Raw genomic sequence first — 23648 nt, 5'->3', positions numbered from 1 at the left:
CGTAATGTCACTTACTTTGTACTTTCCAGATCTCTTGAAAAGAACACCCAGCTCATGCACCCACTGGATAGCATCTCGAACAGCGGAACACTCCGAAACTGCATGCTGCATGATGAGATTTGCTACATGGGATCCACAATGAAAATGCAATGCGAGCGGTTGTCGTTCTTTCACTCTAGCTTGACACCCCCTGTATTGTCCCTGCATGTTGGCTGCACCATCATATGTCTGGGCCCTCAGCGCAGGCACTGGAACACTTTTAGAAGGGCTTTGCTTGATTCCTCCTGTTGCTTTCTCAGATTGCTACTCATTTGTGCGTCAATTGCTGGCTGTGATTTTGAAGCAACTGCCAAGGCGACTCTATGTGACTCAGAGGCTTTGTGGCTCTCAAATCTTTCTGTTGCCTTTTTCCAGTTATCAAAGCCGGTAGCCCCAAATGCTGGTTCCTTGTTCTTTGCCATTTTTAGATGGCCAAGTTTTTCTGCTTTCATACAAGTAAAGCACAGTACTCCTTTCAATGATGGATCGTAATGGATCCAAGGGTTCATCTTGTACCATTTTTCCTGGAAATAGATTTTCTGCTTCTGCCTTTCCTTTGGCGGAATAGAAGGGGCAGGATGATTTGGACTCATCCACTCTGATTCAGTTGCTTGATTTCCATCATGTGGAGTCTTCTCAACTGGAGCATCCTCCATGTCTCCTCCATCCCCACTTGGTGTTCTTTGTTCGTCCTCCAACTGTGACGTTGATGGCCGATCTTCATCAGTTTCTTGACAACTTTTGAAGAAGGTCGTAATTTTTGACGTTTTCAAACGCTTTGCTTGCGACATGCTTGGACAATTTCACGTCATTACATTGACCGAAATTCACAAGGTTGAATTGAATCTTGTCTAGAAATTAGTCAAATTTTTATCGCGTAAATGCGCGAGATGATTATGTTTTTTGTCAAAGGTCCGACAATGAACACGCTGAGGGTCGAGTTAGGCTTGTTCTGTGATCTTAGACCATAAATTAATCTTATCCATGGATTGATTCAATCTGCCTTCGTGAATTAAGGCATGTCTATATATTGGATGATTCTACCTTCTTTGAAAAGCGCAAAGTACTCTGAAAAAATAGTGAAATAGTTCACTCTTTAAGGAGTGAATATATGAAAGAGTGAATATTGAGTGAAAAAACCTCGGATATCACTGAGGCCATCCAAAATTTGCACTTTCATTCCAAAATCATTCATTTACTAATTCGCTCCTTAGAGACTGAAAATTTTCACCTTTCCTTTGCAAAGTAGGGGTTGAGGACATGGCCAGCAGGGAAAAGGGTCAGTGTATGTGTATAGGTAATTTCTTATTAATTCGTTTGAACAGTGTTAATGTGTTATGAAAGCAATTGCTCTGAAAGGGAGTGATTAAGCGACACTTTCTTAAATCTGTAATGAAATATTTTGAACTTATCTCCTTTGCAAATACATAATTATTATAAGGAAATGTACTTGGTGAAACTCTGAATAACGATCCTTAAATGTATATGACGACGCAAGACAGTTGTTATTACTTAAAACTTGCAAGTTGTAAATGCATATAAGATGATTGACTCTGAATAAAAGTCCAATTTTGATCATGTTTGTCATTGCTGTACGTTATGATTATTACTGCTATTATTATTGATTGATTTTAACTAGCATTCATTGCTTTATTACTGTATAGTTTTGCTTCTTCCCCCACAGAAACCTGGGGGGGATGATTGTACACACCATCCCCCCACCTAAAATTCTGGGGGGGATGCATCCCCCCCATCTCCCCCGCTATCTACGCCCCTGTTTTCAAAGGTATTTTTGTTTTTTAAGCTCTCTTAAACGAATAAAAAAAAACATTACGCAATGCTACATTCAATATACCACCGATCAAAATTCTAAAGGTCCTATTATACGTATAACGTGTTTACCAAAATGGAACAAAAAAAGTTTAATCCATGTTAATCTAATACGAAAACTAGTGCATTTTGTGTGCAGGAACATATTTATGTTTTATGCTGACTTAATAACTACACAAATCTGTTTTTCTCCATCACCTATGATTTTGAGTTAAATTGAAAGTTAATACTACAATTTGATACTGAGAAAATGGGTAATAACATTTAAAGATTTTTATTTCTTTTTTAATTGGGAATAACAGGCCTCACCTGTAGGTACTCGAACATGCAGATTGAAAACCAATTGCTGATCAGTTTCTCGGTGATAGATTCAGTTCTTAAATGAGAGGATATACAATCGTGATGATGCAGAGTTTAGATGTATGTTCAAGATAATTGCATGACAACGATATGCTAGACTTTATATATGTAATGGTCTAGTATCATAAGTTGACGTCTCTTTCTTAAAGCTTAATATAAGACTGTGATTCTGAGGTTCGATCTTTCGTTTTCTTTAAACGTAAATTAATAAGCACTGTTTACTTTACATTTATGCATGGCAATGATAACCCCAAACCCTACCCAGGGATTAATTTCTTACTTTGTGAATAGTTTGTCCATTGGTCTTCTGGATTCAGATGCCCCCATGATTTCATCTTCAACAAGAGCGGTCATCACTCTGAAAGTTGATTAAACGGGACAAATGAAACATGAATATGAGCATTAAGTTAGTCATGCCAAGAACCCTAGCCCATGCTTCTAAAATCGTCACACTGGCTATGCAACCAAGGTGTGTGTTGTCACAAACTTCCCCAGTACTTAAAAGACAAGTCAACCCGAACAAAAAGTTGATTTGAATAAAAAAGAAAAATCAAACAAGCATAACACTGAACATATCACCAAAATCGGATGCAAAATAAGAAGGTAATGAAATTTTCAAGTTTCGCTTAATTTTACAAAAACAGTTTTATCAGCACCTGCTCGGTATGCACATGAGGGGACTGATCACCCACTCACTATTTTTTTGTATTTTATTACATGAAATATTTCCATTTTCTCTTTATTGTTATGAGAAAGGTTTCATTCCTCCATGAACATGTGGAATTACCATTGTTTGAACATTTTGTGGTCCAACCAAGAGGGGCATTATTGTCCAATCTGTGAAAATAGATATATTGTAAAATTCGAACAATAAAAAACAAAAGAAATAGTGAGTGAGTGACATCTTCAACTCTATCATTTGCATATCACTGTTTTGTGAAATATAAGCAAAACTTTTAAGTGTCATAACTTTCTTATTTTACATCTGATTGTGATTGAATTTTCAGCATTATTCTTCTTCGATTTAACATTTTCGGGGTGGACTTGCCCTTTAGTGTGTTTAACTTAAATTTCCCAGTTGCATCTAGTCCATCGCAATATCAGGTGCTTTTTCAATACCAGGACATAAAATACAGGTTTCAAAACATTTTTATGATTATACCATGGATGAGTTATTTTTCCCATTATATTGAAACCTAAAAAGAGATGTTAGGTTGGATTTCAGTGTCGAATGGGCAGGAAAGATGGATTTTGTACATCATTTTGGGTCATATCGAATTTTGTTCGCAGTTGACAGTCAAGTACTCTCAGCTTTCTTATTGTTCGTCCATCTTTTCTCAAACTTGCATTGATCATATTCTTCCAATTTTCTTTTTACACGCAAGCGTGCCTGTTTTATAGATTTCATTTTCTTTAAAATGTGCTGCATCTTTTGTTTTTGGAGAATACAGTTGTTCTTCATCAAGGACTATACACGTAGTCGTAGATGTGGACCAAAAGTAATGGGTACAAGCGTATATGAATCATTTTGATTTGTTAATCTCTTTTCATCTAGAATACATTTTATGTAACTCTGCAATTCTTTACCAAAAACGAAATCTTAGGGGAGTTTTTAAAATGCGGCTTGCTTCCATTTTTTCTGGTATTTTTGTGCAAATTTCGATATGTGGTACTTTTGTTATTTGTCTCTTCCCTTATCTTATGAAGGACACGGTTTGTTAAAAAGTGTACATAGCCCCAAGTTGGGATTTATTTCACACTTTGACAACACTAATTGTTCCTTTATCTATAACTAGGACGGTATATAGTATTTTCTCAAATGAAAACAAAAGTGAGAAAAAAATGAACTTACTCTGTAAAGACAATTGAATTCCATTCACTGACGAACGTGATTGCTAACAGGGATGCAATTAATTCCCTACATGAAGAAAGTAAAAATAAACGTAGATCTGAATGTAATAATTGTTGGGCGCTGTACCCGATTAATGGTGACATTTCTTGAGCATGCAGTACTTTTTATTGAGATTTTTAAAATGATCTTTCATACAAGTAAAAATTTGCTGGTCCGGAATCTACAGTTTATATTATTCATTTTGTTTTGTTTTATTTTATTTACTTATTATTTATTAATTCTATTTGTATTTATTTATCCATTTATTTTATTTAGTTATTTATCTTTTTAGGGGGGATTCATGCATCACCGCACACGCACATTCTATCATTTATGCTATCATTTATAGTTATCCGAGACAATCTGGTTTCTAGACCGAAGTACAGAACTGGGGTGACTGGTACGGCATTGCAGTGGTTAACATCTTACTCGTCTGGAAGGGAGCAGAAAGTGCGCGTTCAAGACAACACCTCTGATTCAACACAACTGCTGTGGGGCGTGCCTCAAGGATCAGTAATCGGCCCGATTCTCTTTATCTGCTAAACTACGCCAATTCAGGACACCATTTCAGGCACATCATTTTTCTACACAACTTATCCTCTCCTTAAAGTCTTCAGAAAGGGAGAATGTTGTATCGGGAGACTTGAAATGTGCCACCAGGAAGTACGAAACTGGATGGTAAGCAATCATCTGAAACTTAATGACAGCTAAATGAGATGCTTCATGGCTCATCTTCTTTCAGACGAATTCAGAAGGCTCTCCCTCTGACGTCAATGGCCATATTCTGCCATTAGACTGTGGGATGGTCGCTAAAATTGTGACGTTCCGTGGCCGGGGGCGGCAAATGCAACCACGGTTCTTGGACATGATAATATGTAAAATATGAGTGAATACATGCAATATGTTGCCATCGCTAAATTCTGCTCCTGACCTCAAAATTGAAATAATAATATGCGAAATTGTACCATTGAATCGAGTGGAAACTCTGCCATTCAACCCGTGTGTTAAGGACTTCCGCGAACGCGCGCAAGCGTGTACAATGCATGTAACCTCGTTCGCGTTTATTTTTTATTCGTTGTAGAATCTACGATGGCGGATAAAATGTCGTCGTTTTTGTCGTGTTTTGACAGCGAAAATGACGATTTACCAATAGCAAATATATGCTACATGCACGTCTTACCCAAGGAAAGAGGGCCAGTAAATTTCTTTCAAGTAAAGAGCTAGAACAAATTTAAGCCTTTGCTGCATTCGTTGGTGTAGACTACCTGGGACTTCAGAATAAAAATAGCTATTCGTGCAGCAGAGAAGTTTGCGATTGACTTGCATGCAGCACGGCCCCGGGAGACCAGCCCGGCCAGCATTTCAGCAAGATCCGAATGGATCAAAATAAATATAGATGTACCGCGTAACTTTCAAAAGAGGGGGAACACCTCTGTTTGAATGGCATTTTTACATTTTATTATTTTTTGCTTCTCAAAGGGGGGGGGGGGGCAGGCAATGGCGTCATGAGGCAAGATTTTGAGGGGCGATATGGTGTATCGGGTAAAAAAAACAAAAAACATTGCGAGTGAGCAAAAAATTTTACATTTTTATTACAAAAATACAATTTTAGATTTTGACATAATGTTAAAGAAGATAACATATTTTTCACCCTTCGCTCTTTCCTTTTCCTATTATTTCTAGGTCTGTACGCCACGGTAAACAAGATTTTGTTTATGATTTTGCATGCTCGAGTCGATTCTTTTTTTTTAAATCACTTTTTCATGACAATCTATAACTGTTCTTCTTTCTTAGTTCCAGTTTTCACTTTTTATGTTTTTCTTAGTTCCCTTTCCCCCTTTCCTCTTTTTTCCCTTTCTTTCTCCCCTTTTCTTCTTTTCCTTTTTTTTTTATTTCCCGGTGAACTCCGCCAGGGGGGACAGCTTGCCCCCCCCCCCCTGTTAACCCACTGCTCCCCAGGCCGGGCTGCATGCAAGTCAATCGCACGAATAGCTATTTCTATTCCGAAGTCCCAGGTAGTCTACACCAACGAATGCAGCAAAGGCTAAATGTGTTCTAGCTCTTTATTTGAAAGAAATTTACTGGCCCTCTTTCCTTGGGTAAGACGTGCATGTAGCATATATTTGATATTGGTAAATCGTCATTTTCGCTGTCAAAACACGACGAAGACGACGACATCTTATCCGGGGGGGGGGGGGGCACTCAGTATATAATGCAGTGGGTATGTGCCGCGGAGGGGGCCCCCATTTTCACACTCAAATTTCCGTTCCAAGGCATAGCATTTTTGCCTTGTTGAGAAAAAGAACAAAGAAAGCCGCTCCAAGGCATAGCATTTTCTTCTTATCAAGAAGTAACGCCGATCCGATCGCATTGATAAGCTACAATTTTGGTGAAAAGCGGCCGCAGAGCTCCCCCGGCGGAGGCCGCGCTAGCTGCATCATGCACGCATGACCGTTCCATAGGGATGCATACGCACTCACACGCTGGCGATCCGTTCCAAGGACCCCCGTTTTCACAAACATTTGTCGTTCCGAAGCCCGTTCCGAGGACCCTCCTTTTTACAATAAGCCCGCTCCAAGGCCCCCGTTTTTTGTCTCGCCCGCGGCACACCCCCACTACTTTTTTGGTCGAGTGCCCCCCCCCCCCCGGGCATCTTATCTGCCTTCGTAGATTCTGTATATAACGTATATCATGTACAGCGAATTAAAAAAAAATTAACACGAACGAGGTTACATGCATTGTACACGCTTGCTCGCGTTCGCGGAAGTCTTTAACACACGGGGTGAATGGCAGAATTTCCACTCGAGTCAATGGTACGATGTTGCATATTATTATTTTGATTTTGAGGTCAGGAGCAGAATTTAGCGATGGCAACATGTTGCATGTATTCACTCATAATAATTTACATATTATAATGTCCAAGAACCGTGGTTGCATTTGCCGCCCCACGGAAATGAAAAACTAGAGACATTTTCCTTGTCCATCCTACAGTCTACATCCCTTTCAGTATGTGATCTAGTGTCATCTTTTTACAAGAATATAAACATGCGCCGTCACGTCAACATGGTTCGTCGCAATGCCTCATTTGCTCTGATACGTATTGGGATGATTCGGTCATACCTTAGAAAGAATGTGACTGAGAAACTCATTCATGCCTTCGTGTCTTCCCTTCTCGATAGCCGTAAAATATCTTGGATAGAATCCCAGACAAAGATGCAGCAAAGCTCCAAAGAATCCAAATTTTGGCCGGAAGACTTGTCACCAGATCCAAGAAACACAACATCACACCAATACTAAAAACACTTCACTGGTTACCCATTAAATCACGAATTCATTTTAAGTCATTCTAATAACATTTAATGCTGTCCAGGGTCTTGCCACGCAATATATCTCAAAATTAATTTCTCCTTACACCCACTCAAGAACACTAAGATCATTAACCAAAAGGCTCCTCAAGTACCTAGATTAAGAAGTAAGACGCATGGTGATAGGTCTTTCTCCTACAGTGCCCCACCCCTGGGAATTCTCTACCCGGTAATATCCGATCACAAAATAATCTTGGTCTTCTCAATCCCAACTTAGAACATTTCCCTTCAATGAAGCGTTCCATTGTAATTACTTATGCTTGTGTCATATGTATTTAATTAATATTGATATTCAGTTTAAGTGTAATTTTAAGCAATGTATTGTATAGTATGATATTATTTCTATATATTCCAAAGAGGTCTGAAATGCGCTATATACATGTCAGAACGACATTATCAGTATTAGTAGTAGTAGTAGTAGTTGTTGTAGTAGTAGTAGTAGTATAGTAGTAACGTTGAGTTCACGAATGGGGTCTGACTACCGAGTAGCCTTTGTTTTGGTTTCTTTGTTTTTCTTTTTTTTTCATGACAAATTATTGAAAAAACACAAAACATGAGTAACAACCTCTTCATTCAATGGGACATCATACTGCTGTCAATGTATGAATTATGGTTATGTTTATAACGTACTTTCAGGGAAACAAAAAACAAAATAAATTCCGTCGTACCTTTCTCGACCTTGTCCTGTTTTCTTCGTTTCCAATTGCCTGATGAATTCTATCATTTTCTCCTTCTTTTTTAGCATTCGGTAGAATACAATAACTGAATGCTCCATAAAGTCTTCCATGTACTGAAAACATAAAGTGAGCATATTGAATATATTAATTTTTGTGAGATTCAAGGAGACTTTAATCCAGTTGAATTTATATGAAATATTTTTTTTTATCTAAAAAAATAGACCATTGAAAAAAATAGTAATTAATATGAAAGTCAAGAGCATTTGGATATCGAGATCACTATTAAAGGCTATGAAAATCCTCTTATTGGCAATGTGACCTAGATTGGCGATATCATATTTGTATAACTCCAGCATATTTCAAATGTAAAATACAGTTTGCAGTATTATAGAAGAATTGTTTTGTTTTTGTTTTTTGCTGTGGTTGTTATTGTCATTTTAATGATTATTATTAATGTTATTATCATTGTTGTTCTAATAATTTGAATCACTTAAAACAAAAAGAGATAAGATAACCAGTATTTAAAATGAATGATAGATTGATACCTCTGGATCCGATGTTTCTGGGTGAACACCTAGCCCGGCAAACATCATCAGTGTCACATACTGGACATTCCCCACAAAAGGAACTCCTTGAGACTGAACTCTGTTATCAGCATCCGTCATATCTAAACTTGTACTAGAGACTGATCATAAGACAAAGGAATTAGTCGATCGAAGGTGAACATATATTTCAAACGAGTCTCATTATATTGCTGCCGATTTGAACTGTGAAAAATCTCATATTCTATAAATGAAATAAATGTTTTTCATTCGAATTTTTGTTTAAAATAAGTGTTATGACTATATTAGTCAAAAGGTCAAAAAGTAAAAAATTATTCGGACTGTATAGATCGCAAATACCTCAAGAGAGGTAATAATGTATGTCAATGAATATCAATAAAATGAATTTGCCTCCCATATTTTTCTTGCATTCCATGTATCAGCTACTTTCTTTCATTTTAAAATCAAATGTGATACATTCTCTCCTTGGGAAAGTCAAACGGGAAAACACGACACATTAACTGAAAGAAAAAACGCACTAAATACCTTCGCGAACTCTTTTCAAGATGTTCATTCGAACCATAGCTACTTCTTCCTTGGCGCGTTTCACTTCAAGCCGTTTCTTCCTATACCAAAAGGCAATAATAATTGTAGGTATGGTGATGAAGATGATCAAGACGATAACAGTGGGTATTACGGTAGCTATTAACGGGTTCCCTTCCGTAGGCCACGCTGAAACAAATCCCGGATAGAACTTTAGGTTTCCGTGTAATACCTATAGAACATAATTGAAATATTGACCATGCTAGTAAGCGAGAAGTTTCGTGTGATAAAATAAAACTGATTCGGAGCTTCTAAACTTTGTCTATCCAGAGTAAGTACTCAGACGGTGTTTTACCCACTAACACACACCAACAAACGTAACGACACATCAGCACACATAACATCCACAGTCACAAACACACACAAACCCATATTACTCACACGTATATACCCAGCCCAAACAACACACAAACACTCACACCTACACCCTATTGTTGATGCGCGTAAGCTCACGCGTTTTAATTTTCACCTTTACCCATATAGCCTTCACACTTCCTCGTGCGCATCTTTCGACGTACACGCCCTTGTACATAACAATCGAGACAATCAAATGTGAATATAACATTGTGGGTGGTATCGTTCAACTTGTGACTAAAGCAAATGAAATCTAAATGCATGTACATGTAACCAGCCACCCCTAAACCATGAAGTCGCCTGAAGTGATGTACAAATGGTTTTTGATCTTGAAAAGGTAGTACAACCCACGCTTTAACATGGTGTATAACTTGTCAAACTATATCAGGAATAGCCATCACGATAACGAGTTGAAAAAAAATATAAGAGAAAACAAGGTCTGACGTTTGAAATCACTCAAGCATGAGATTTGCTTACGTGCAATTTCAGTAAAATAAAAATCGAGCAGCCTGCAAAGACTGGTGTCAAATAAACCCTTTTTCATTCAACTTTACAACTTATGCAGAATGTTGACAGTGTGAAGGAAGATCAGTTATTCTTTCTGACAAAGATATTTTTGTTAAGAAAATTGTATTTTGGTTATTTACAAAAAGATCTCTCCCTGGTGAATTATTGTTGGTTTGTGAGTGACTGGTCACGAAGGGACGAAGATTCATCATGTGTTCGTTTTGTGTGGAGCACTGTCCCTATACAAACAAATGTTCAAACTTAAACTACCGTCACTGCTGGTAAGTTCCTGGTGGCTCCTTCACCGCGTGTTCCATTCTCATCACCTGCGATGGGTCTCTCTTCGGGCAGTTGACACCCAACAACATCGGTTTTAAGATAATCCACATCACATGCACTGCTTGGTCCAAGTAGAATTTGAATATCATCTTTCCTACTTGCCAGATCTAAATTAAATCCCTGGATATTAGAAAAAAAAATAACATTCGTCAGTATTCATGTCATTATGATTAATATTTCATTTCTATTTTCTTTTGACATTAAAGACAGAGAAGCTGTAAAAATACATTTACTTTTTTGTCTTATCAAGGCGTGTCATGGAAATGATGATGTACAAAGCGAGAAACTGGATTGAAATTTCAGAGAGAGAACTATGTTCGCTCAGTTGTCAGTCATTAACCTCATGAGAATTGATTCGTAAGAGGATGTTATTTTTTCCAAATAAATTTTATAACAATTCAATACATGAGTAATTTGATAAACGTTATGAATGAACAATTAAAACTTAATGTTCAAGGTCAAGTTCACATCAGGAAAATGCTGATTTGAATAGAGAAAATCAAACTAGCATAGTGCTGAAAATTTCATCAAAATCGGATGAAAAATAAGAACATGACATTTAAAAATTTCGCTTATTTTTCACAAAACATGTGATATGCACAACTAGGTGAGTCAGGCAATGATGTTCATCACTCACTATTTCTTTTGTTTTTTTATGGCTGAATTATACAATATTTCACTTTTTATAGTTTTGACAATAAGGTCCAAATTGACTGAACCATATAGTATTAAACAATTCTAATTCCACATGTTCAGGGAGTAATTAATCGTTGCATCACTGGACAATGAGAAGAAAATTATAATATTTAATTTTCATATAACAAATTACAAAAGAAATAGTGGATGACGTCACAGCCTCCTCGTTTGCATACCAGCCAGGATATACCGTTTTGTGAAATTGAGCGAAACTTTGAAACGTCACAACTTTCTTATTTACATCCGATTTTGATAAAATTGTCAGAGTTATGCTTCTTGGATTTTCTTTTTATATATATTTTATTGCACTTGTCCTTTAAAGATGGTTTTTAATTCAGCTATTCTTGAGTTTTTCGGTTCACTTACTGCTATATTACCGGTACAGACCATTCACTCTTAATAATTATCAGAGAACTGGGGTGCATTTAAATCAACACTGGACTGTAAAACTGACGAGGTTTTTGATAGTTCTTCTAAGTATGCATTTATTCTTTTTAAGGATATAAAACAAAATTGCGAGACGAGTGAGGCAAAAGGGAATATAATTACTGTTATTTCAAGCCTCCCGTTGCTGCTTTCATAGAGTCCGTTTGGTCCATCGAAGCTTTCATAAATTGGGTCTGGGTAGTATTCTATCAAGCCGCCATCGATTATGTAACCATCGAAGTCAAATGTCAAATTTGCGTAAAACGTGATTACGTCAGATGCTCTTTTCCTTAAGGTGGAGGCGACATCGTCAGGAAATTTTGGCGATGGGCATACGAGGAGAGTATCTGTTCCATTGCAAAGCTGAGATATATTTATTAGAAATGCTGCAAGGTTATTTATAATGCAATATAATCTATACACTATTATACCTTATGCAGGCTTACTACCTGGAACAAATGCTTGCATGTCATCTAATTCGATCGTATTCAGCTGCAACTGCAACACATTATTCCTGCACATGCAGTGCAACATGCACTGCATGAACAGGAGAGATACAATAAATTGACAGTTTTCAAAAATCAAACCTCTACAACTGATTTTCATGTGCCAGTTTATCATGTTTATGATCACAGATTAGTGCTGAACCTCAGTTCGGCTGAACGCATTTCACATCTGAATAGTGCATCGGCAACAAAATCATTTAAAAAATAATATATTCATTCAAAATTGATAAATTCGATTATAGGAAACAAAACGAACTTTTAACACCCCTTCCCCCAAAAACACACGCACCCTTCCAAACACGCACATCCACACCAAATAAAATGTTAAGGCCAACGCAAAAGTTACGATTGGTCTGCAACCCAACATTATTAAAACATAGTAGGATTTGATGCTAATATTGAGAAACAAAATGTCTTTACTCCGCAATGTTCTAAATCGTCGTATGAACACGCATGGTAAAATCTTTGACTATGCTATCATCCTTCCAAGAATAAAAAGAAAGATAATACCAAGTCATAATGACATCATGGCAATCGTACGACTGGCTACGATTTTAAACTAATCTGGCCTTTACTCCAAAGTAAAGGTTAAAAATCATACAACATTCTTATGATTCTTTCAGTTCAAATGATAAATCACTTTCACTCGCATTCTCAGAAAATGAGTAAACTGCGACTTTAGAAATTGTATCTTACCTCAAATGCGCTAGTTGTTGTCGACGTAACAATTATCCTGGGGATTTGGACCAGATCAAGCCGTTCTCCTGTTATTTCAATATTAAGACCTCCCCTATGTCATACAAACATTCAAAAAGATTGAGAGTGGAATAATCATTTGGCGGTTCTACACGAGAAAAAAAATCCCTAAATCCTAAATCGTTCATATGGATTTATTTGCGTTGAGCCTGTGCCACATTTCCATAAGAGAATCAGAATATTCTCCATAAAATTTATTTACTCCAAGTGGATATCTTTCATAAAACAAATATGTTTTTTTAAGATGAAGCACATATACACATTCAAACCATTCATAAAGGCATATATTTCAGCATACAATATACCATGCTCTGGGATGACATACTATATTAGGTTCTAAGTTGGCCCATTCGTGTAGGCCTACTTGGCGCCTAATCTGTGGAAAGCCAATCTGTTTAATACGCGCGTGAACTGACGTCACGAATTCATGACGTATCAAATGACAAAATGGACCAGTCACGATCATGGGCGTTGGAGAAGAACAATATTAAGTTTTGTATTTGGAGGGACGCAACAATATTGATCCCCACCCCAAGAACAAATGACAATCACTTGTGCTGACGCCCATGATCACAGTACAAGAATACAACGTTACGTATCAAATGAATATTTACACAAGGCGACGTATCAAATAATAAAACAGTGACGTGCGTTTATGAACAAATTGGCTTTCCATATCAGTTGCATTGTCGAGTGAGTCAACATCAAATTGTTGAAAAGAAAGATGGATAGTGGACTTACGACATGATTGCTTCAGATCTGTCAATATCAATAATTACTGGGTTTGACTTGTAAGTGAAGCTGTAGTCTCCAAACATTCTTTCCACTCCATCAAACGACATGATGAATCTCACTGAAGTCTCTTTATTAATTGTTATACCGCTTGTAATACAGGTCGCTGTCATAACACCAACAGTCCTAAAAAAAATATACATTTATGAATTGTTGCCTCAGAAGTAGCAAGTAGGTAGTGAGGTCAATCACCATATTTCTCTACCATCTATGTAAAAGTATTCTAATAAATGTGTGTTATTTTTTCTGAGAGAAATTGATTTTATGAAGGGAAAATAAAGACTATGACTGAATCGAATATTATTTGATATAGTATCGCGTTTTTCAGTGTATCGTAAGTGATCGAACTCATCCTCGCAAAATTGCGATTAGACATAATTTCACCTTTCAATGATTAGCCAAATACAGGTTGAAGGGATGCTCCGGGCTGGATATGTTTATATCTCAACAAATAGAGTACACTTCACAGAACGAAATTCCGAAAATTTGATCAAAATTAAATATCTAATAAAGACAAAAAGATTTTAATCATTCCAGTAATAACAGTTCTAAACATGTCTTCATGAATATTTATTAAGTGGGCTGATGATGTAATTTCCCCACTTGCCTTTATTGGATGTTACTACACAAAATCATACTTATTCAATTTTGTTTAGAAATGTGTAAATGATGTATCTCCATTATGACGTAATAAAGGCCTGGTCACACCGCCCGAGCGTTGTTGGAGCGGTCGCGGAGCGGAAGGGAAAGAGAGTCGAATTTCGCTCACAAATTTTTGGGGAAAATCGAAAACAAAAATCGAAATCGAAAATGGTGAACGGTAGCGAGCGGTGGTGTGACCGGCCTTAAGATGCGCAAGAAATAACTAAGGCACTTAGTTTCTGTCTAAGTTCTTGGTAGAAAAAAATAAACCTAGTTTAATATAATGAAATACAAAAGAACGAATGGGGATATGATATCATCAGGGTCCCGCAACACATAGGTTAGTGATTGATCGTACGCTTGATTTTGACGATTGATTGCACATTGTAGTCAATGCAATCAATCTCAGTCAGACCGCAGGTCCCTACGCTAATGAGCAAAAAGGCCAGATTCATTCAAATCTTCTCGTGGCGGAATTCTCCTCCTTGCAAAATCTCGTGATTCGTGAGATTTTCTTTCTCTAAGAATTTACCTGTTTTAACTTCAAGTTAAATGAAATATTATTGCACCATCAGAGAGAGTAAAAAATACTCTTTCATATTGGTCATTTAATTTGTATACAATATTATGTTAAATAAGTAAATTTCTAGCCTAAAAATGTGCCTCAAAACTGAATATTCTTCCTCTGTTTTCTTTTGCAAATTGTGCAAAACTTTTTATTTTGAGCCTCAATGACATCTATATCACCATAAAGCTGAACTTTTGTACTTTCTCACAATGCCACTCTTGATATGCGGCACCTTTTAATCGGGTCAAGATCACACTTTTCCCACCAAGGTACAAGACTAGATTTCTGAAATTTTGTACTTGCATGAAATCCAGAGTTCTGATTGGCTGGATAAGGTTCACAGAACAGGCGCGGGGTATTTGAGATTACCACATGGGAAGTGTGTCCTTCCCACGAACCCAGGCACTGGAACCATTGGAATTTGCAATTATGTGGTCTCTTTCACCAATCAGAGTGCAGTATTCCTGTTTTCAAGCTGCTTTATGTACTAAGCAAATGAAAAGTGTGATCTTGACCCGGTTAAACCAATTCTTATTTTGAAACCTATATCATATCAAAGCATCTATATTCAGCTTTATCATGATATAAAACTCATTTGGGCTCAAATAAAAAGAAAGTGTGAAATAGCAGCTTTTTTCAGGTGAAAATATTTATTTTGTAGCATATTTTTGATCAAAATTTTAACCAATATTACAAAATCTTTGAATAAATCCAAACACATAACCTAAAAGAATGTTTCTTCCTCTTTACAATGGTACCAAATTCATGAAATTCGATGCACAATTAGAGCAGCAATGACCGAATGAAAAGAGTTGTTTTGGTCCGCATGAAGCTCATTAAATATGCAAAACATCTCAAGTCATGACTATCACTTGGATGAAAGAAGCCACTTTCTTGGGACCTGCAGTCTGACTGATCTAAAGAGGTCATGCTCCTTGCAAGCCTATTGTTATTAGTATTACCTAAGTGCGCACATCCATTGATGTACCCAATATAACTTTATTTTAACACAACACATTTTTTCCCCTTTTTTGTCAAAAGATACAAATCCTATTATAATCCAGAATTCCAAGCAAAGTATTACAAATTAAAAGGTATATGTATTATGTTACACTAAAAATAAGAAAAGGGTTGAAGGTTATTCACAATTCGGCGCAGTGTGCTTCGCCCAATCTAGCTTCGATGATTCTTCCCGTGTTGAGGTACATTCCTGTAATTGTGATTCGGGTCCCTCCCGCTGCCTGTCCCTTAATAGGGCTAAACCCCGAGATCATGGGATCCTATAAAAACACAAATAGAGGTTTATTTATCCATCGGTTGCAAACATTTCTGTTTCAAAGAAGTTCGGTAGGACGGGAAACAAACAAAACAAAATTGGCGTCAACAACTGCGTTGGACCGTTATGAGGTGACCGACGTGTTATTGCATCTTTATGCACACTTAAATAAGTAGATATTATTCCATGGTGGCGTCCCATGATATTATACCTTATTAACTTGGATTTCTTTTTCGAAATGAGCATGAGTGGAATTTCCTTTCATTCTTTGAGGAATTTTGAATGACACTCCAGATTAAAAAAAAAGTAGACCTATTAGGCAATAAAAAATGCACATATTAAACTTGTTTTAATGTATTGTGTGATTGAAAAACAAAATCTTTATCATCAAGTGGAATGCTATATGAATCTAGTTGAATCAATGCTGCATTACTAGCTCCACCGAAATGTTTTTAATAACTGTCCAATGTGTATTCGTAAAACAAAACGATAGGTTTACTAATAAAATTCATCAAAGCGTTTAGTATGCCTAGTGGTACAAACAAATGATTATAGTTCCTTTGAATGTACACACCCTATAGTAGAATTGATCTTCACTGTTTCCGGTCCTAGTCCTCTCACCGGACCATATCTTAATCGTGATTCGTCCTGATGTTACCGCGGGAGATAACCCAGTTAGGCAACTTACACTGAAAAGAGAGACGGTTTGTCATTTGATAACTTCTCTACAGATGAAACTGATATGTGTGCTAAGAATGATAGTATCGTATAAATTCTTTTTTTTTTACTATATTTAATGAATAGCGCATCAGGGAAATAAGTAGAGATGACAAGCAATATGGCACTAAACAAATGGCGCACACACACTGTGCACTGAATATAATAAGTATTTGAATTATGGCCACGTTTGCCAGGAGGAGTCGTAGGAAGGCGATATGCAAATATGAGTTCAACACGCGCGTAGCTTGCATCTCCTACAAAAAATTACCTAAGCTATGTTCTTGGAGTTTGATTTTTTTAAAAATTTTTTTTAAATAATCATGATAATTCCAATTTGTACATTGATGAAGTAAAACAATAATGTCTTCTTGTGTAGCATGTTAGCAGTAGGCCCTTAAATTTTGCCGGAAGTGAGCTCTAAAATCACAAAATGTAAGCAATTTATCTTCTAATGAGAACGTCGAACACTCTTCATTTGTCTGTAATATTACATTTGCTGTAAAGGGTCCTGCAAGGGCTGTCCCCCGCAAGGGCGGCCGCCCCAACCTTTCCCGATACGACACCGTTACCTCTGTCCTGGTTGATAGTAGGAATCCATGTCTGTTAGGCTACACACCAAGTCTCCTATAGTAACCTCTAGAACATCAATAAATGCCACTCCTAGATCGGTTCCGATGATTTCCAATCTTGTATTGCCATTAATTGGACCTGATAAAGGGTAAAACTATAGAGGAAAAAGATTTGTTGTGATCTTTTGATTTGGCACATACAAAGATCATTATAATTCCTAATTACATTAAATCGCAAAGGCATATTATGCAGGATGGTTATCACTTGACTATGTATCAGTTCTTTACAATTTTAGTTGTGGAAACTACATGATGGAATCATAATATCTTTTATTGCTAAATACTAAAGAAAAAGACTCTAAAGACACCCTGTCAGAATTCAGAACAGCGTCTTTCCCCGAAGGAATCTTGCAAACAGCTTTTCATCGAAAATCATCAGAGAAACCAGTAAACATAACAATGACAAATGCAGGAAAATTGCTATGAAACGATCCTTATAGTCTAGGAGCCAGGGGGCTTTATTCAGAATTTTTGGTGGGGAAGGCTTGACAAGCTTATCCGGGGTAAAATTGTGCGCTGATTCCAAAAATGCCACTCTTATTGACCGTACTCACGCCATTTTGGTCATTTGGGCCAAATTTTGGCCAAAAATGACCATTTTGACCACTCTTGGGAAAATGGTCCCTTAACAGACTGCTTTTGTATATTAAAAGGGTCTATCTTAAGTAAAAATGCACACAGATTTCAGATAAAGTGCTTTCATTTGCCAAAGCACAAATAGCAGTTGTCATTTTGGCCATAATTTGGCCAAAAATGACAATTTTCATGATTTTTTGGCCGAAATGTGTTACAAATATTGATCAGAGCTTCGACTGGATGTTTTTAGAAATCCACATTTATTTTCAAAATGTGCACTGGATCATAACCATCAAACTCATGTAATTTATTCCGTCAGTTTTGACCTATGAGGGTCATTTTGGGTACTTTAGACATAACTGACCATTCACGCAATTTGCATTATTAACTGTTCAAATAGGCAGGAAATTGAGGTCTTCAGCATGTTTTTTCTTCTTCCCTTATAAAATGAGAATGCATTTAAATGTCCTTCATGTGTAAAATTTTATGCTGATTCCAAATATATCAGTCTAAATGACCCTATTTAACAGTTTAAGGTCATTTTGGCCACTTATGACCCTTAAAATGACCAATGACATCAGTTCAATTTATCCAAAAATACTTTGAATGTTACCAGAATCGTTACAAGGGCATACTGTGACACCTAACATTGGTGTATTAATCCTTGAAATTGAATATCTCAAAAGTATTTTGACCTCATGCAATTTATTCCATCAGTTTTGACCTATGAGGGTTACTTGGCGTACTTTAGCCACAACTGACCATTCACGCAGTTTTGCATATAATAAACTGCACATAGACAGGAATTTCAGGTCTTCAGCATGTTTTATCTTCTTCCCATATAAAATGGAAATGCATTCAAAAGTTCATCTTATGTAAAATGTGATGCTGATTCCAATAAGTCTTAATGACCCTATTTAACAGCTTTAGGTTAATTTGGCCACTTATGGCCCTTGAAATGGCCAATAACATCAGTTCAATTTATCCAGAAATACTTCGAATGTTACCAGAATCTTAACAAGAGTGTGCTGTAATGATGGTAATACCCAACACTGGTGAATGAATCCTTAAAATTGAGCATCCCCAAAGTTGACTACCTTGGTCATTTTGGCCACCTTGACCCCCGGCCAGCCCTGCTCATTGTGTATGTTAATTCAGGTGATATCGAACATGGTGAGGAGAAATTTTGGATTGCGTTAATATTAGCATCAATTATTGTTAAATGGGGAAGTTTGAAAGCTTCTTGGTGGAAATCAATGAAATTATTCCACACAGACCATAACTATTGGACCCTGTGGTCATTTTGACCACGTTTCCCTCAATATTGAGTCTTGACCAGTGACCATGGACCCTAGGAATCTCCAATTAGTGGAGAGATCAGCTAAGAGAGAGACCTTGCATGCTTTGATGAGTCAAAAAGGGCTCAAATGCTGGTCAGTATCATTATCAGCATGAGCTACCAATAATCGGTGAAGAGTGTCGATAATTGTGATAAAATCCTTTACATCGTGCATACATAAGGTTGTTTGACCATGGCACTGTGGTCATTTACATGATTTTAGCCACCTTGACCACACAGTAAATGTTTATGGAAACCTCACATATATGGGGCAGTAAATTCAGGAATGAGACACTTTAGCATCATTTACATGTTATTTTAAGACACTTTTCTAGATTAATGTAGATTAATGATTCCAAATATATTAGTCTTAATGACCATTTATGAGCTAGTGGTCATTTTGGTCGCTTTTGGTCCCGACAATGACCAATCACATTTGCATGTATCAAAGAGGATTCAAATGTTGTTGTCGCTCCGTATTGTTAATAAGATGTATTATATCAATTATTGATTTCAATATGATATGACTAATAGCACATTATCAAAATTTTGAAACCAATTTGGCCATTTTGACTATCTATCGCATGTATGACTTTTGTAAATAAACATGACAGGAGCAATTGTGGAAATGCGTTCAATCCCTTTCGATTGGAAATATTAAAAGCTCACCTTGAGTAAAAAAAAAATGTGCCAAATACCTCACCATTTGGTCATTGTGTGGTCATTGAGTAGCCATAACATCATTCCCTCCTTTTTTATAAATTATACGGATAAGGCACTAATCCTGAACTCAAAGGTGCGTCATTACAAAGCTATTGGTCAAAGTGGATTTCACGAATAGATTTAACCATGGTGCATTTTTATTACCTTTGCCATTTTGTGTAATGTTTCACAAACCTCACATTGGCATGATTGGTAAAGTTGAAAGTGGAAAACTTGCCCTAAATTGTTAAAGAGTGACCAAAATTTGGCACAGAGAATAATTTCATATAGAGAATGTATTTTATTACCCAGTACGTCTTCAAAAGAATTAAGGGTAAGTTTGCTGCTCACCAATCATGCCAATGTGAGCTTTGTGAATCACTGTACAAGAAAAAACAAAGATTGTAAAAATGAATGATAGTCAAAACTCTTTGTGAACTTCACTGTGACCTATTTTGCTTTGTAATGATTCTCAGCACAATTTGACTTTAAAGAAGGAAAATAATTCTGGCTATTTAGGAACATACAGTGATCAAAGGGGCCACAGTAGACAGTCACATGATATTTGGCACAATTTTTACTCAAGGTGAGCCTTTAATATTTCCCATGAAAAGGGATTACGCATTTCATCATGTTCATAGACCTACAATTGCTGCTAAGTCATGTTTATTTCAAAATTCACGCATTTTGAAATAAACGGTCAAAGTGGCCAAAGTGGTCACATTTTGATTATGTACTATTAGTAATATCATATTGAATTAAATAATTTGTCATTGATTATGATTGATACAACAAATCTTACAAAAATATAGAGCAAGAACATTGGAATACTTTTGATACATGTAATTGTCATTGCTAATTGTAGGGACCAAAATGACCACTAAGTAGTCATTAAGACTGATATATTCTAAATCATTGTATTAATCTGGTGCAGAAAGTGTTTGTCATATGTCCTATCTAACATTATTCTTAAATTCGTTTCCATGAATTACAAAATGGTTAATGTGCCTAAAATCATGAAAATTACCAAAGTGCATGGTCAAACAGCCTTATGTGTACTTGATGTAAAGGTTTTTTATCACATTCATTAAGCTCTTGATTATTGGTGTAGTAGCTCAAGCTGAAAATAATATTTAGCAACATTTGAGCTCTTTTTAAATCAAATAATGTGTGGTCACGAGAAATTATTGAGGAAAGGTGATCAAAATTACCACAAAGTCCAATAGTTCGGCCAATAACACTGATTTATATGGAATCATTGCATTGATTTTCACCCCAAAGCTTTCAAACTTTTCCAATTTAACAATAATTGATGATAATATTAACACAATCCTGAATTGTCTCCTCACTATGTTCACTATATGCTAATTTAGTATACACATTGGGCAGGGGACAATCTGGCCAAAATGACCAAGGTTGTCAAAAATATTTTTGGGACACTCAATTTAAATGATTAATACACCAGTGTTAGGTGTCACAGCACACCCTTGTAACGATTATAGTAACATTCAAAGTATTTTTGGATAAATTGAAGTATTGAACAGATGGTATTGGTCATTTGGGGCCAAAAAGTGGCCAAAATGACCATAATCTGTTAAATGGGGTCATTAAGACTGACATATTGGGAATCAGCTTGAAATTCTACACAAGAACGACATATGCATCATTCCCATTTTATAAAGGAGGAAGATAAAGCACACTGAAGACCTCAAATTCCTGCCGATTTGCACAGTTATTATGCAAAATTGCACGAATGGTCAGTTACCCAAAATGGTCAAAAGTCAAACTAATGATATAAATTACATGAGGTCAAAATACTTTTGAAATGTTCATTTTAAAGGATTAATACACCAATGTTCGGTGTCACAGCACATCCTGGTAATGATTCTGGTAACATTGAGGTATTTTGGATAAATTGAATTGATGTTATTGGTCATTTTAATGGCCATAAGTGGCCAAAATGACCATTACGTGTTCAATAGGGTCATTAAGACTGATATATTTAGAATCAGCATAATATTCTATACAAGATGAACATTTAAATGTATTCCCATTTTATAAGGGAAGAAGATAAAACACATTGAAGACCTCAAATTCCTACCTATGTGCGAATGGTCAGTTATGTCTAAAGTACCCAAAATGACCCTCAAAGTTCAAAACTGATGGAATGAGGTCAAAATAATTTTTGAAAATGTTCAATTTTAAGGATTAACACACCCCAATGTTAGGTGTCGCAACACACCCTTGTAACGATTCTGGTAACGTTTGAAGTATTTGGGGGTAAAATGATCTGATGTCATTGGTCATTTTAAGGGCCATAAGTGGCCAAAATAACCATAAGCTATTGAATAGGGTCAATAAGACTGATATATTTGGAATCTGCATAAAATTCTACACAAGATGGATTTTTGAACGCATTTGCATTTTATATTGGGAAGAAGATAAAACACGCTACATATGAGACCTCAAATTCCTGCCTACATGTATATGTGCACTTTATTATGCAAAACTTTGTAAAGGGTCAGTTATGTATAAAGTACCCCAAATGACCCTCATAGGTCAAAACTGATGGAATAAATTACATAAGGTCAAAATACTTTGTGAGATGTTCAATTTAAAGGATTAACACACCAATGTTAGGTGTCGCAGCACACCTTGTAATGGTTCTGGTAACGTTCGAAGTATTTGGGGGTAAAATGAACTGATGTCATTGGCCATTTTGAGGGCCATAAGTGGTCAAAATTACCACAAGCTATTAAATAGGGTTATTATGAATGATATATTTGGAATCAGCATAAAATTTTACACTTGAAGGACATTTAAATGCATTCTCATTTTATAAGGGAAGAAGAAAAAAACATGCTGAAGACCTCAATTTCCTGCCTATTTGAACAGTTAATAATGCAAATTGCGCGAATGGTCAGTTATGTCTAAAGTACCCAAAATGACCCTCATAGGTCAAAACTGACGGAATAAATTACATGAGGTTGATGGTTATGATCCAGCGCACATTTTGAAAATAAATGTGGATTTCTAAAAACATCCAGTCGTAGCTCTGATCAATATTTGTAACACATTTCGGCCCAAAAATCATGAAAATTGTCATTTTTGTCCAAATTATGGCCAAAATGACCACTGCTATTGTGCTTTGGCAAATGAAAGCAGTCTGTTAAGGGACCATTTTCCAAAGAGTGGTCAAAATGGTCATTTTTGGCCAAAATTTGGCCAAAATGACCAAAATGGCGTGAGTACGGTCAATAAGAGTGGCATTTTTGGAATCAGCGCACAATTTTACCCCGGATAAGCTTGTCAAACCTTCCCCACCAAAAATTCTGAATAAAGCCCCCTGGCTCCTAGACTATTATCATTACAGCGGAAGTTCTTTTTTAAAAGACGCCACATAGACTTAAGAAAAATTGACATTTTGTCTTTTAACTATACACAACAAAAAAGTAAGCCCCCCCCCCCCTTGAACAAACATCAAAAATTTCCGAACCAATGCGAATTTTTGAT

General features: G+C 36.4%; 1 protein-coding gene across 1 annotated transcript in view; it reads right to left on the bottom strand.

Moving 5' to 3' along the window:
- LOC121431224 (plexin-A4-like) overlaps positions 1–23648 on the bottom strand; it is a 53958-nt gene that overhangs the window by 13030 nt on the left and 17280 nt on the right. The window contains exons 13-25 of the mRNA XM_041628734.1: positions 17459–17613; positions 16744–16858; positions 16040–16173; positions 13633–13809; positions 12832–12925; positions 11753–11992; positions 10439–10627; positions 9251–9479; positions 8708–8847; positions 8154–8275; positions 4082–4147; positions 2510–2587; positions 2179–2245 (exon numbers count right to left, since the gene is read on the bottom strand). Of these exons, the coding sequence (XP_041484668.1) occupies positions 2179–2245; positions 2510–2587; positions 4082–4147; positions 8154–8275; positions 8708–8847; positions 9251–9479; positions 10439–10627; positions 11753–11992; positions 12832–12925; positions 13633–13809; positions 16040–16173; positions 16744–16858; positions 17459–17613 (1806 nt within the window). The remainder of the gene's footprint in view (positions 1–2178; positions 2246–2509; positions 2588–4081; positions 4148–8153; positions 8276–8707; positions 8848–9250; positions 9480–10438; positions 10628–11752; positions 11993–12831; positions 12926–13632; positions 13810–16039; positions 16174–16743; positions 16859–17458; positions 17614–23648) is intronic.

The sequence above is a fragment of the Lytechinus variegatus genome, chromosome 17, assembly GCF_018143015.1.
Source record: "Lytechinus variegatus isolate NC3 chromosome 17, Lvar_3.0, whole genome shotgun sequence".
NCBI classification, from domain to species: domain Eukaryota; kingdom Metazoa; phylum Echinodermata; class Echinoidea; order Temnopleuroida; family Toxopneustidae; genus Lytechinus; species Lytechinus variegatus.
Note: the sequence above shows the minus strand (reverse complement) of the source record. Positions and strands in the feature narration are given on the sequence as shown.